At 35.7% G+C, this 15,654-nt stretch overlaps 2 protein-coding genes across 4 annotated transcripts in view; both read right to left on the reverse strand.

Annotated features, from left to right (window-relative positions):
* Window positions 1–15,654, reverse strand: part of LOC123523203 (probable 39S ribosomal protein L24, mitochondrial) — a 42,202-nt gene that overhangs the window by 19,729 nt on the left and 6,819 nt on the right. The window contains exon 3 of the mRNA XM_045300901.2: window positions 14,521–14,691. Within this exon, the coding sequence (XP_045156836.2) occupies window positions 14,521–14,691 (171 nt within the window). The remainder of the gene's footprint in view (window positions 1–14,520; window positions 14,692–15,654) is intronic.
* On the reverse strand, window positions 634–6,661 carry LOC123523202 (uncharacterized). 3 transcript variants are annotated; one of them, XM_045300898.2, is made up of 2 exons: window positions 6,242–6,661; window positions 634–2,292 (listed from the first exon to the last, which is right to left on the reverse strand). In XM_045300898.2, exons 1-2 carry the CDS (start codon window positions 6,386–6,388, stop codon window positions 1,234–1,236), a joined length of 1,206 nt encoding a protein of 401 aa, XP_045156833.1. In that variant the 5' UTR covers window positions 6,389–6,661; the 3' UTR covers window positions 634–1,233. The 3 variants fall into 3 exon arrangements, with proteins under 3 accessions (XP_045156833.1, XP_045156834.1, XP_045156835.1); XM_045300899.2 differs by lacking the exon at window positions 6,242–6,661 and adding an exon at window positions 6,041–6,221; XM_045300900.2 differs by lacking the exon at window positions 6,242–6,661 and adding an exon at window positions 2,442–2,595.

Consider the following 15,654-nt stretch of genomic DNA (forward strand, 5'->3'; position numbering starts at 1 on the left):
CCAAGCATTGTGTCCTTGATAGTTCTAGTTTAACCGGGACTATTTATTTCATTGACCAGACCGCCTTGATGCAATAATGGTGGATCTCGTCCTAGTAAATGAACAATGTTCTCCGACTTATTTAACTTGCAGCTGTGATGTTTTAACAGCCATTTTTGATATCATTGTATTAATCCATAATTTGAAAATCAGTGCTCGTCACCGTATACCAAATTAGAACATCAGATTACTGCATAAGATCAAATCTGTATCAGCAAAATGCTTGCAAAGAACGTGGCGTGAAGGTTCATAATGGACTGGTTTACTGTGTCTACGCAGTGCTTGCACAGTTTGAGACTGCTCGTTACGTAAAAAAAATCTTCCGTATAAAATATTTGATTGTTACGAAATTTCCAATCAGGGCTCGTCTAGAAATTCGAATGCAAAAGTTCCTGCTCCGCTGAGTTACGAGTGTTGTATCTTCATCTATTAATGTCACAGTCCCGTATGTACATCAACAATTTGATAAGTCTTCACACCTTTTTCAAAGAATTTTAAATATGAATTACGAATTTCCTTAACAGTTCCTAAAAAGTGGGCCATAATTCAGCCAAAATCCACTGGAGTTATGTACTCTTGCTTACTGGCTGGTGATGGTAAACAAGTGTTGAAAGTTTCAAAGCTTTATCTCAAAAGACTTTGTCAAAATGTGGACTGGTACGAAAAACTTAACCAAGGTGTGACGCCGACGCCGACGCCGACGCCGACGCTGTGGTGAGTAGGATAGCTCTACTTATTCTTCGAATAGTCGAGCTAAAAACTTGAGACAGGATCTTACAATGATGCTACAGACCAAGTTTGATGAAAATCCATCAATCTGCTTATGAGAAGAAGTTGTTTAAAGGTCTTTCTATTTTTAGCTCTAGCGGCCCCTGCAAGGGGCCAAGTAACCTCATTAGAACAAACTTGGAGAGGGACCTTGTTATGATGCTAAAATTTGGTGTAATGCTAATGAATTGTTTCAGAGAAGAAAATGTTAAAGTTAAATGAAGGACAAAGGAAGCAGGACAACGAACCATCCACCTTCACTTACAGCTCACACTGAACCCTAAGAATACCATTACACTAAACCAGATTTCACACAAATCACATATTCTAAAACTAAGTAGCTATACATGTCTCACATCTCTAACTATGTACTATAATTAGCCTTTAATGTACCAAGCATAGTGTCAAGAAAGTAAAAACAATCCATCATTCGAAATCTGGTTCATCTGGATAGTTGCAGCCAAAGTACTCAATTACAACCTTTGAGGCATAAATTCCACATCTCAAACAGTCGGACACTTGTTTACCCTGAGCTAACTGAGACAGGAAGCCGCCTACAAATGCATCACCACAGCCATTAGTGTCCTTGATCAGTTCATGTTTTACTGGGACTATTTTATGTTCGTTGACCAGGCCGCCTTGAGCAATAATGGTGGGATCTCGTCCCTGAGTAAATACAACAATACGTTCTCTCGACTTATTTAACTTTGGCAGCTGTGATGTTTTTACAGCCATTTCTTTGATATCACTTGTATTAAATCCCATTAATTTTGAAAATTCAGCTGCTTCGTCACCGTTACCAAATAGAACATCAATATACTGCATAAGATTCAACTCTGTATCAGCAAAATGCTTGCAAAGAAACGTGGCGTGAAGGTTCATAATGACTGTTTTATCTGTTTCTACTGCATGCTTGCACAGTTTGAGTACTGCGTCGATGCTAACTGGTAAAAAAAATCCTCCGATATAAAAATATTTTGCTTGTTCTACTAATTTCCAATTATCAGGCTCGTCTAGAAATTCTGAATGAAAATGTTCCGCTGCTCCCAGCTGAGTTACGAGTGATCTATCTTCATCAGTAATTAATGCTCCACAACGTCCTGTACTCGTGCCATCAACAACTTGATAACGTACATTCACACCAACCTTTTCAGCTGTAGATTTGAGAATCTCGGCAAATTTGTCATTTCCTACCGTGCCAAAAAAAGTCGTTGCCTTTGGTCGCTGAAGTAACCACTGGGCAACGCGAATACTATTCTGGGTGGCACCCCCTGGTAGGTATGTTGGTTGATACTCCTCCAGCATGGCATTATAAAGATCTTTCTGCTTTTCTCCAGCAATTATAGCATTATTAGGCAACAGGTCGAACCTATCAAGGAATGCCTTGTCAGTTACGACTGTTATATCGAGCAGGGAATTTCCAATCCCAAGAAGAATCCCTTCATCTACGTCATCAATTTTTCTTGACATGTTTGAGGAGTATCTCTGAAAACATAATTAGAACTTTGAGCAGGTATATAAACTAAAACAATAATATTTCCTGACATCTAAATTCGCCAATTAGTGTCAAGTATCAAATATCTACAAGTCAGTTAGTAGCAAATTCTTTTAACAGCTTCACTACATCAAATTACCTCATCACCATCAACCTGTATTCCAAGTTTAAAGTCAATACATGTATCTAGAATGGTTTTGAGTTTTCAAATTTTCAAATTTATTTATTTAGTCATGGCTTATTACATGCCTGAGACTATAACTGTTTACTGTTACAGTATAATACAAATAAAACATCAAATGGTATAAGCATTAACTATTACAATAGCTACACATATACACATAATTACTTTAATGACTAGAAAGGTTGCAAAATGTGACATTTGTCAGCAAGTAACAACGTAAGATATACATAATACTCTACATAACAGTGCACAATCTGAATGACTAGAAAAAAGACTATATATAGTTGTACAAGCAACTGACAGGGATTTAGTCATAATAATTATCAACAAGTCTAAAAGTATGAAGATATGCCAAAGCATGCTTTACACGGAGAATGAGTTGTATGAAATGAGGCTTAATAAAAGTGTGTTATCTGGCTAACTAAAACATGACATATAATGGATTTACAAAACAGAGCAAGTTTAACAAGTGAAGGTTTGTCACTGAAGTTGTGTTCTTGACACAAACTACAAAGGAGATTTGAACTCAATTTGTAACCTTGACCTTTGACCTACAGACCAAATTAATGATATATGCACATCATCTCATCACAACCTACATGCCAAGTTTGAAGTCAATACCTTGAATGGTTATCAAGTTATACTATTGACACAAAATATGATCGACAGATTTGACCTATGCTCCAGACAAGAAATATGAAGGACAAATTTGAACTTTGTGACCTCGACCTACTGATCCGTCATCACCACTTACATGTATTCCAAGTTCAAAGTAAATACTTTGAATTATTAAGTTATGCTCTGGACACGAAATACAATGGGTCAAATTTGACATCTGAGCTCCATTTGTGACCTTGACCTTTGACCTTCCGACCTGGTTCATGTGCTATGCACATCTTCTCATTCCCATCTACCAATATGCCAAGTTTAAGTCAATACAATGAATGATTATTTAGTTATGCTCCAGACACAAAATATGATGGACCAACAGACAGACAGATGGACACATAATACATCTGTTTTTTCAAAAGTGACATACATGATTGCATGCTTGCTCAAGTGTCCATGAACTAAAACTGTCTGTATATACATTCAATTATGCCTTAGCTACAATATTCATATTCTGAATAAGACTTGGTTGTGCAGGGAAATATTTTCTCATTAATCCAAGCAAGTATAAAGGTCATGAATATACACATCTGATTTCCTGTCTGTCAAGTGGTTCAGAAGATTTATTTACAAAGCTTAAATATTATTCATATTTCATGCATATGTCACTTCTGACAGCATGAACAATTTGACCCATACTCAAACTTATCACCTTTAAAGACCTGCTCCAGTCCCACCTTTTAACCTTAAATCACTGAAAAGGCATGAAAATCCTGACTATGAACAGTGATGCCTGTCAAAATAGAGTCTATTTTATATAAAATTCTATATAAAACACCTGTGGTTTTGCGTGCTAAAGTGTGGAGCGTGGCCGTTAACTGTTACCTATTGTAATCATGGGTTGCATACACACAATAGAATTTGAATAGCCGCGGAGCAGGGCTTTAACTCCTTTTGGGTGAGCACAATATTTCTATCATATAAACATTGAACACTGCTGAAAATAACGACAGAAAACACTACCTATGAAACTCTACAGGTACCATCCTGGTAAGTTTTACCCCCCAAGCCCCCATCAACTGACTTAACATCAAGCAACTGACCTATTTTACAGCCTAAAATTAGACATCAAACCTCAGCCATTTTAGAAATGTTTCTAGCCATACAGTAACCGGAATACTAGCCTGCATTCTAGCCGTCAGTGACTGGAGGCCTAGGCTATTCTTTAAGGATTTTCTAGGCATCCGAATATCAATATTTTATAAATAGTGCAATAAATTGATATAACTTACAGTATTTTGTTCACCAAAGATAGCAATATTTACCTGTGCACAACTACTATAGGCTGAATTTAAACCTAAAACTATAGTTAGATTTTAAATACCGTTAGTCTTAATGGGTAATAATGGAATTAAGCCAAATTTAATAATGGAACAAATTAATGTTAAAACGTTATAATACTATGTTGTAAATTATCGTATATTAGATAACGTCAAGATCTTAACATTAGGCTTGATACTACATTTGAGCCGCTCCATGAGAAAAACCAACATAGTGCGTTTGTGGCCAACATGGATCGACCAGCCTGTGCATCCGCGCAGTCTGGTCAAGATCCATGCTGTTCGGTAATGGTTTCTCTAATTGCAATAGGCTTTGAAAGCAAACAGCATGGATCCTGACCAGACTGTGCAGGCTGGTCTGGATCCATGCTGGTAGCAAACGCACTATATTGGTTTTCTCATGGCGCAGCTCATTTATACAAGCAATCAGCTTAATCAATCTTCATAGATGCACAACATGCTTTTTTGATTAATAAATCTAATGTAGGTCTACTATGAAACAATAATTTTACAGAATATGTCTAAGAATATTTTAATTTAAAGAAAATAATCACATTTTTGTGATAATGTTTAAGGCATCTCATAAGCATACTTAAAGAGCACTTTCCAATTTTCTTATTTTCTTTCTTTGTATCAAATCTTCTATCTACATGTATCTTTGAAACTTCTATTCATCAAAATTTGTCTCGACACAATCACAACGACAGTAATATTGGAACACATACTTTTTAATGACAGTAACTTCATAAGCAGCACCATTTTGAATACAAGTATTTTCCTGATGTTTATCTCAAGTACACTAGATCTACAGTATTTAATTGAAAAATACAAAATCCTAAATACAAATGGATAACCAGACGTCTAAAAAAACTCTAAGAGGACGGGCTAGTCCTCTGGTTACTGAATGGCTGGACACTTCCTTTAGATTTTTTTTACCTTATTCACATTGTATCATTCTGCAATAATTAGCACTTTAAAAAAAAACTGCTCTCCGAGGTGAAGGGTATGGAAAAGTCAAGACTAGTCAAAAGTATGGAAAAACTGTTATTTTTTGAAAATCAATAAACTTAAAACATGACACTGTGACAGATATATTTACACTCGACATAAAGTCTGCACCATCTAAGAAGGGACTCCATGGCGGAGTGGTTAAGGTCCCTGGCTTCAAATCACTTGCCCCACACAGATGTGGGTTCAAGCCTCACTAATAATAATAGAATTCTTCAAGGGAGGATACCATGCAGCTGGTTTACAGAAGGGTGGTGGTTCTACCCAGGAGACTGCCTATGATGAAAAAAAGTGCCGAGGGGCACCTGGGGTCTTCCTCCAGCATGACAAGCTGGAAAGTCACCATATGACCTATAACTGTGTCAGTGTGACCCAACAAAAACAAAAAAAGCACCATCTGAGATGTATTGTAAAACTATTTCAGAGAGGGGGACTCACCACAACCCTATCTACTAAACCAAAGTCCTGAATCCAACCTTTGTATTTTCTGTCATTCTCAGCAGTGTTTAAAACAATATATGCAGCCAACCCCCTGCCAAATGTTCAAATAGCAATTTTGCGTAAACAGGGAAAATTAAAGCATATTACTTGACGTACATTTACTGGTGTTTATTCTACACAGCTGGTATCATCCAAATCACAAAAAAAATACATGCAATTATTCAGAAAATAGTAAATTATGCTTTTGAAATAAAATATTTCAGCACAAGCACATAAATCTAGAGCACTAATCCTTAACGGCTACGAATGAGATAAACATTTTATCAGTTAACAAAATGTGTCAAGAGATAAACTTACCTCAAACCGAAAGTAGACTCGGTTGACCTCAAGCGAGCCGGTGACTTTCACTTTGGTCGATTTCAACAAGTTTTTGCAATGAAGTTCACGATATTTAATCCCCCATCTCCGACCAAGCAGCAGCGAAACCTTCCTACACAGCAGCATTCCATAAATAGATCACACGAGCTCAAAAATGCATTACTTGTAGAAATTCCTGGCTCTTTACCAACGGCATTCGTACCTGAGTTTTCCCAGTTAACACTAATTGATGAATACATCCGCGCAGGTAAAATAGTCCACGAAATATGAAACGCACAATTTGTACTGTACGTTAGTTTTTTATTTAAAATCAAATAATAAACTACATCTGACACGTTTTATAGGCTGCTGACAGTGCATTTTAGACGGAAATACGATATCCTCCGTTGCTACACAAAATGTATATATTGGTAACACGTGTTAGTCACTCTGGTGGATTAGCTACGCGTTATTTCCAATACAAACGGGCACCTATTAACGGCTGTAATTATAGAATTGATAAAAATCTCACGACCACATATAACGTGATTTCTAAATGCAAATTTTGTAAAATTGTTTTGTAAAATTAAATTTTTTGAAAAACCAATGTAGATCTATTTGGTGTTTATTTTCCAATTTCACATAAAAATTTAACCAAAAGAGCCTTAACGCTTTTAATGCCCGCACTGTTCCGATCAGTTTCCAATGTTGATAACTGAAGAATGCTTAGGTATATTAGCTAGCCTACAGTCAGCGGTCAAACTTCTTAGAATGACTGCCTGTGGTCAGTACATAACTCCTTTTGTTTGAGGGCGGGAGAAGTGGGGTGGGGGTCAGTAGGTCAGACGTAAAGGTCAAAGTGACATTGAGACTGAAAATCATTTCCACTCAATAACTAAAAAATTCTTCAAACTTAACTGATAGGATAATTCGGGATGATAATTGCCTGTGGTCTGCAGATGAGCAGATTTATTTTGAGGATCGAAAGGTCAAAGATAAGCGGCCGCAATGATCTTGAGATTGGTAACAGAGGGAGTCAGTGGCGCAGTGGTTAGCAGGTTGGACTACAGTGCCAGCAGTCCAGGTTCGATTCCCGATCACAGCTGATATCCCAACTAGTGTTCAGTGCTAGGTGATTTACTTAAATTGGTACTGTTTCAAGCAGTATCAGCCTAGACTGGATGCTGGGGAGGTAAATATGACACCTGCTGTGTGCTCGGCTGGAAATGTTGTTTCATCCATTCCAGGTGGGGACTTTCGTTGACTACCCATGTTAAACAAGAAATTTTACTTTAACAGTTTCCACTCAATAAGATAAGAACACCTTGGCCTTCAGATTTTATAGGATGACTGCTTGTAGGAGGTAGATAAACTTAACTGTTTTGGTTCAGTAGGTCAAAATTCAATGTCACAATGACCATTGACAATGAAAAAAGTTTCAGCTCAATAATCAAAGAACACTGGTCTACACTCCACAAACTTCACAGGATGATTGCCTGTGGCTAATAGATGACACTTAAGTGTTTGGAGTCAAAAGGTCATTGGGTAAGGTCATAGTGATCTTGGGACTGATGATGGGACAGGCCATCGTGGGGAATACATAAATTATATTTTTCATTAAAGACCTGTCAATATTTTATATATATTTCAAAAGAATGGAACTTGATCTATTGAATTATTTTCCAAAAATAGTAGGACAGAATTTCTTTACATGACATGAAATGAAATGTCTGACAAGGTTTCACCTTGAATGTTATTATATAAAATGTTAAATAAAATGTATTATTTTGGAATTTAGAATGAAACTAGGCCATGGAGAAACAAATTTCCTCTGGGGCATCAACAAACAGTAGTCAATGATGAAACTTCTTGATCAGCAATAGTTACATCTTGAGTCCTGCAAGGGACTGTATTAGGGCCTACACTATATTCTTGATCTATTTACATCAATAGCTGACAATACAGACACTACCAACAGACTTCTTGCTGCTGACTTTGTACCTTAGATGGGGGATAAAAGCAAACAACATCTGAGAGGAAAAAAGTCTAGGTATCCAACTAACAACAACGCAAAAAACAAAGTTTTTTAATAAGAACTTTTTCATGTAGTTTGTCTTGGAAACAGTACCAGACAGGCTTCATGACACTATACAGCCTGTCTGCACAATGATATCACTGGAATTTGGTTTTTGCACCATTTATCTTGATAAACTTCACATTTAAACAGAAAGTAATGAAATACATGTATAACCCATTCAATCAAGTTGGCTGCAAAATACTACAAATGTACAGTTAATCTATTCATATATACTTAACCCAATAAGCTTTATACATGGAGTTATGTTATGTGGATCATAACTAATTGCTCACACTAATTTTGTTCTTTATTGCATTTGGTAGAATGGTAGAAATTTGGAAAATCCATTTTTGTAGGTTTAATTCTCATGTAACAGGGGCGTCGGAAAGTGTTTGATATTGGGGCCGCGATGGGTGGGGGTAGGTATGGGAGGGGGCATCCCCCTCCCGTTGGGGGGGGGGGGTGAGGGGGACCCCCCCTTGATTTTTTTTTAAAACAGGATCATAAATGGCGAGTTCTGGTGCATTTTAAGGGTACTGAATCGCATCTCAAGTCTCCAGTATTTTCTTACTATTTACATGACTATAAGCAAAATAAAGTTTAATAAACTCTTATCATAATTAATGATGTATAACGCAATACAAAGAATGCATGTATGTTTTTTTTTGTATTTAATGTATTGAACAATAATCATTCATGTTACATTCATTTCTTATTTTTGTTTGAAATATCATTTTTTGACTAAAAACAATTTATGTAATTAATTCCTTACATCTTAGCGGTGTGATAAATCTTAACGAATGCATGTATGTTTTTTTTTTTTTGTATTTAATGTATTGAATAATAATCATTCATGTTACATTCATTTCTTATTTTTGTTTGAAATATCATTTTTTGAGTAAAAACAATTTATGTAATTAATTCCTTACATCTTAGCGGTGTGATAAATCTTAACGCTTACTCCTTTCATTAAATAAAAACATGTTAATTATTTTTCTGAATTTTATAAGTTAATACCTTAGATCTTTGCGGCTGGGTATAGCTTAAACGTTCCGTTGACTAAAGATATGCCAATTAAAAACATGCTGATTTGTTCATGCGTAATTAAGTGCAGTCACGGACACGTGTGTATGACTCCAATTAACACCCCGATCGTGTCACCGTCACCATGGTAACACACTAATCTGGACAGCGTGTATTGTTTAACGCGAAGCAAAATTTAATATACTAAATATACTATACAAAATATTGGGTCCGCGGACCTGCAACTCCAACTTATGAATTTACAAAAAAATCGTTTTTGGGCAAATTATTGGGGCCGCGGTCGCGGCCCCTGCGGCCCCACTTCCGACGCCCCTGTGTAAGGCATCTTTTTTTTTCTTTCATACCAAATTACTTTTACTTGCTACACTGCTCACCATATGCCATATTATTTGCTTAACTCAAAAGATCTAAAACAGTTTAATTCTATTAAAAAAAGATAATTTTTTATCAAATCTTAAGGCTCTTAACACACTGTAGGCTATCCTGACACCCAGTGGACAAATAACACTTCTGGAAAAATTAACTGTGATGAAAATGGTAAGTTTGATTTTTTTATTTATTTCTGTTGATGCAAAGCCAATCTTAGCAAATCAACTAATACAGTTTTGTTCACAAATGGGTGTGGCTAACATTTAACAACTTTTGGTCTACAAATGATCATTATGATTTTAGAAATTCCTGAACAAATTCTTCAGTCTGAAAATTCGAACATAAAGTCTAAGTTTTATGCAGAAGTCTTTATGAACAATCTGCGAAAACAAACATATGTTTTCAAAGCATCTGTGTGAAATTTCCTGGTTTTATGTTCTTTCTGAAAAAAATATTTGCCATCAAACAGGTAGGGGTGAAAAAATATGACTGTCAAAAACGGCTAGTAGAACTGTTGCTGCACACAACTGTCGGCTTTTATAGACCATCCATTAACTCCGATGATTTATGTAAACCTTTGTATGTAAAACGTAATATTGGTAGTGATTTGACTAAAACTTATGAATTTTTTAATGATCTTCCAAGCGGCTTTGTCAAAATATGACTATCCTTCACATCCTGACTGAATTTTAACCACGCACACAAATAATTGCCATTTCAAATGTAGATTATTGCTCCTGGTAGTCCGTCCCTCGAATATTGTTTGAAGTGTTTAATCAATTAAAAAATTAAATGCAATTTATTGTGCATTTTTATACGGTATAAACCACCTTGTGACTTCTTGCAAATCCACTACCCCTTTACGCCCTGTATCAATCTCCTGACAAAGTTCTTATCCCAGATAACCAAGCACCTAATTTGGCCTGGTTTTCTTAGAGACAAATATTTTAAAAATTAATGTAACTCAGGTAGATCATTAATCAAGTTTTTCTATGATTTGACTCAGTGACCTAGTATTTGACCTCAGGTAATCCAATTCTGAACTTGTCCTATATTTCACAGACAAATATTCTGACAAATGCCTCTAGCATATTAACAAGGTTTTTCTATGACATAACCTAGTGACCTAGTTTAAGATCTCAGTAAACCACGCTTCAAACTCGAACTAGATTTCATCGAGGCAAACATTCTAAAGATTTAGGTAGAAAATATGGCCTCTAGAGTGTAAACAAGATTTTCCTATAAACTGGCCTAGTGACCAAGTTTTTGACCCCAAATGACCCAGTAAGGAACACATCCAAAATTTTATTGAGTGTAACATTTTCATAAAGTTTCGTTAAAATCTGGCCCAAACTGTCACCACTAGAGAGTTCACTTTGTGCTCATATGAGCTAAAATCTCTTATAACCATACAAGTACATTACATGTATCAGGATTCACTGTTTCATTTTTCCTGATATTTTGTTCTTTTCATTTGAACTGATACCAGATGACAAAGGTTTTAATATCAACATACATGTGTAAGGTAAAACTATCCGAAGGTAATAAGACAGAAGTTTCACAAGACTTTAGTGTTTTTAATCTATTCATTACCAAATAAAATAAACTTATACGTTTTGTGTTGAATTTAAATCCCATGTCACACATTGGAATTGAGCATTTTTCACGTCTTAACTGGTTACCAGTTTCAAATAACTCTCTGTCATGTTTATAAAATTAATTCTAATTTTGCTCCTTCATATTTAAGTGAACACTTTACCCCTATCAATACTGTTCATGATTATCCCACAAGGTTCAGAGCAAAGGCAAATGCCTCCCTTGATGGTACAGGTTTTTCAATGTCAGATAGTAAGAGATATGCTCTCCCAGTGGTCAAAGGTTTTGGGAAAAAAACATTTGCTTATAATGGTTGTTGTTTATGGAACAGTCTGCCACAAAATGTTAGGGATGCCACAACCATGTATTCATTTAAACGTAAGGTTAAGGAACATTTTTTAAGCTTAATATGACTTTTAGTTAGATTGCATTATAGATAGATTTTTGCATTGTGTTTTTTTACTAGTCAATCATTTTTTATACTAGTCAATCATTTTTAAGCATAGGATTTTTATACAAACTTATCTTCGGGCATTTGCTGTGTTTATTTTTTTACTGTGATAAATTATTCTTCCTATGTCATACAATACTATATCTTAAGGACCACAATGGAAATAAGAGTTTATTTTAACTCTTTTTTGTGTTATCCTTAACATATAATGTTGATTGACATGGCTATATTAATTCATAATGTTTGTTTATTGTTTGATTGTATGTTTTAATTATAAGTCGCCATGTAAATTGTACATTTTATGTTGAAATAAATCTATCTAAATGACAAAGGTTTTAATGTCAACTTAAAAGGTAAAACTATCTGGAGGTTAAGACTGAAGTTTCACAAGTGTTTTTAAATCTATTCCTATCCCTTCCTGAAAGAATACATTAATTGAATGTAATTTTAGATATTTTCCTATCCCTTCCTGAAGGAAAACATTAATTGATGTTAATTTTAGATCTTTTCCTATCCCTTCCTGAAAGAATACATTAATTGATGGTAATTTTAGATCTTTTCCTATCCCTTCCTGAAGTTATGTATCTACATGTGGTAATTTTAGATCTTTCCCTACCTGAAGGAATAGAAGGAGGAATAAGGCATAAAAAAAAATGTTTCCAGTGTACCTAAAATTTTGGCCCGACCTTAAATGTTTTTATGGCCTTGGAGAGCTTTTTTTTTAACTCAACTTTTAACAAAAAATGGTTGCAAAAGTGCACTTTTTAGTGATGTTAGAAATCAACTTACTGATGCTCGAAAGGCATTAACCCCCTTATTTGTATTCATTTTTTGATACAAAAATAATTTCCGAAAAGTCCCACATAAAAAACAAGAGGACCATGATGGTCCTGAATCGCTCACCTCTTCCCACATGACCCAGTTTTGAGTATGACGTCGTTTTTTCTATTATTTGACATAGTGACCTAGTTTTTGAGCTCATGTGACCCAGTTTTGAACTTGACCTAGATATTATCAAGATAAAAATTCTGACAAATTTTCAAGAAGATCCATTGAAAAATATGGTCTCTAGAGAGGTCACAAGGTTTTTCTATTATCTGACCTATTGACCTAGTTTTCGAAGATACGTGACCCTGTTTTGAATTTTAACTAGATATCATCAAGGTGAACATTCTCACTAATTTTCATGAAGATCTCATGAAAAATATGGCCTCTAGAGAGGTCACAAGGTTTTTCTATTTTTATACCTACTGGCCTAGTTTTTGACCGCAGTTGACCCAGTTTCAAACTTGACCTAGATATCATCAAGATGAACATTCAGACCAACTTTCATACAGATCCCATGAAAAGTATGGTATCTAGAGAGGTCACAAGGTTTTTTTATTATTTGACCTACTGACCTAGTTTTTTAAGGCACGTCAGCCAGTTTCAAACTTGACTTACATATCATCAAGGTGAACATTCTGACCAATTTTTATGGAGATCCATTCATAAGTATGGCCTCTAGAGAGGTCACAAGGTTTTTTATTTTTAGACCTACTGACCTAGTTTTTGGACGCACATGACCCAGTTTCAAACTTGACCTAGATATCATCAAGATGAACATTCAGACCAACTTTCATACAGATCCCATGAAAAATATGGCCTTTAGAGAGGTCACAAGGTTTTTCTATTATTTGACCTACTGACCTAGTTTTTGATGGCATGTGACCCACTTTCAAAACTGACCTAGATATCATCAAGATGAACATTCAGACCAACTTTCATACAGATCCCATGAAAAATATGGCCTCTAGAGAGGTCACAAGGTTTTTCTATTTTTAGACCTACTGACCTAGTTTTTGATGGCACGTGACCCAGTTTCAAACTTGACCTAGATATCATCAAGATGAACATTCAGACCAACTTTCATACAGATCCCACGAAAAATGTGGCCTTTAGAGAGGTCACAATGTTTTTCTATTATTTGACCTACTGACCTAGTTTTTGAAGGCACATGACCCAGTTTGAACTTAACCTAGATATCAACAAGATGAACGTTCTGACCAATTTTCATGAAGATCTTGTGAAATATATGGCCTCTAGAGAGGTCACAAGGTTTTTCTATTTTTAGACCTATTGACCTAGTTTTTGACGGCATGTGACCCAGTTTCGAACTTGACCTAGATATCATCAAGATGAACATTCTGACCAATTTTCATGAAGATCTTGTGAAATATATGGCCTCTAGAGAGGTCACAAGGTTTTTCTATTTTTAGACCTACTGACCTAGGTTTGAAGGCACGTGACCCAGTTTCGAACTTGACCTAGATATCATCAAGATGAACATTCTGACAAACTTTCATAAAGATCCCATGAAAAATGTGACCTCTAGGGTGGTCACAAGCAAAAGTTTACGGACAGACGCACGCACGGACGGACGACGGACGACGGACACCGCGCGATCACAAAAGCTCACCTTGTCACTTTGTGACAGGTGAGCTAATAATTCCAAATAAAAAAATTTACCGACCTACCTACATGTACCCTAATTTTTTTTAGCATGTTACCGAAAACAAATTTTTTTTTACACCTTTAGAAGTATTTTAAGTTTGAAGCAAATCCATCTATAAATTACAGATATAAAAGAAAAAGTGCATCAAAACTTTAACCAAGGTGTGGATGCAGAACAAATGCAGATGCTGAACCTGGGTCGAGTAGGATAGCCCTAAATATACTTCATACTGTAATCTGGACACATACCCTGTCACCTAGATATATATTCCATTCTTTGATCGGTTTTACTAAGGGCATCTCTATTCCCATTACTTGCTTGCTTTGTGATATAGTTGTGTTTGGAAGATGTTCATCGTAGTACCAGTCATGTATATATTTCTTCTTGTAGCCAACAAACATCCTCCAAATTTCTGGTCCCTGAAAAAATGTTTATTACAGGCATTAATAGATATACAGTCGAACTTCGATTATTTGAACTTGACAGAACAAGCAAAATTTGTTTGTGTTATTGGTAGTTCGAACCAGCAAACAATATGCAATAGATATTTTGCTGTGACCTTACGACAAGCTTGAGCAAAGGGTAGGACACAAATTATCCAAGCGAACAAAGTTTGACTGTAGTGATGTTAAGTCTTGTCCATCATTCAATTTTGGCAGTACCATTTATTATTCAAAGGGGTGTTCACTGAAAATTTACAGACAGAATAGCAAACAGTGCAGACCAAGATCAGCCTGCATGGATGTGCAGGCTGATCTTGGTCTGCACTGGTCTCAAAGGCAGAATAACTTGCCGCCAGCAGGCTAAAGGTAAAACAGTTAAAGTTCACGTGTGTTCCCACCAATGAAATACAACTATTGCATTCAGATTCCCATAAAACACACTGATCCCAAAGAAGGAATATTCCAAAGATAGAACAGCTCTTTATTAGCCATGCAAACATGAAAATTGTCTTATAAGATATGGACATGTTACCAGGCATTTCCTATGAAAAATGTGCTTTGTAACTAGACATTGTTGAAAGCATGACTCTGTTTTGTTACCAGACAATGTCCTTGAAAAGTGTGCAATGCATGACAATGCTCTTGAAAATGGTACATTGAATGACACTGCTCTTGAAAAAGTTGCATTGTATGACACTGTACATGGAAAGTAATCATTGTAGCCAGACATTATCTATGAAGTAAGAGTTATTACGTAGCGCTGCACATTGAAAATGATTAATGCTACCAGATATTGCCCATGGAAAAAATGAACTGTTACCAGACAGTATTCATGGAAAGTGTCTATTTCTACAAGATTCTGTTTATGGAAAGTGTGAAACTGTTACCAGATGTTAAACATTGCAAGTGTGTATTGTTACCATAAACTGCCAATGGGAA

Source organism: Mercenaria mercenaria, chromosome 8, assembly GCF_021730395.1.
Source record: "Mercenaria mercenaria strain notata chromosome 8, MADL_Memer_1, whole genome shotgun sequence".
NCBI classification, from domain to species: Eukaryota; Metazoa; Mollusca; class Bivalvia; order Venerida; family Veneridae; genus Mercenaria; species Mercenaria mercenaria.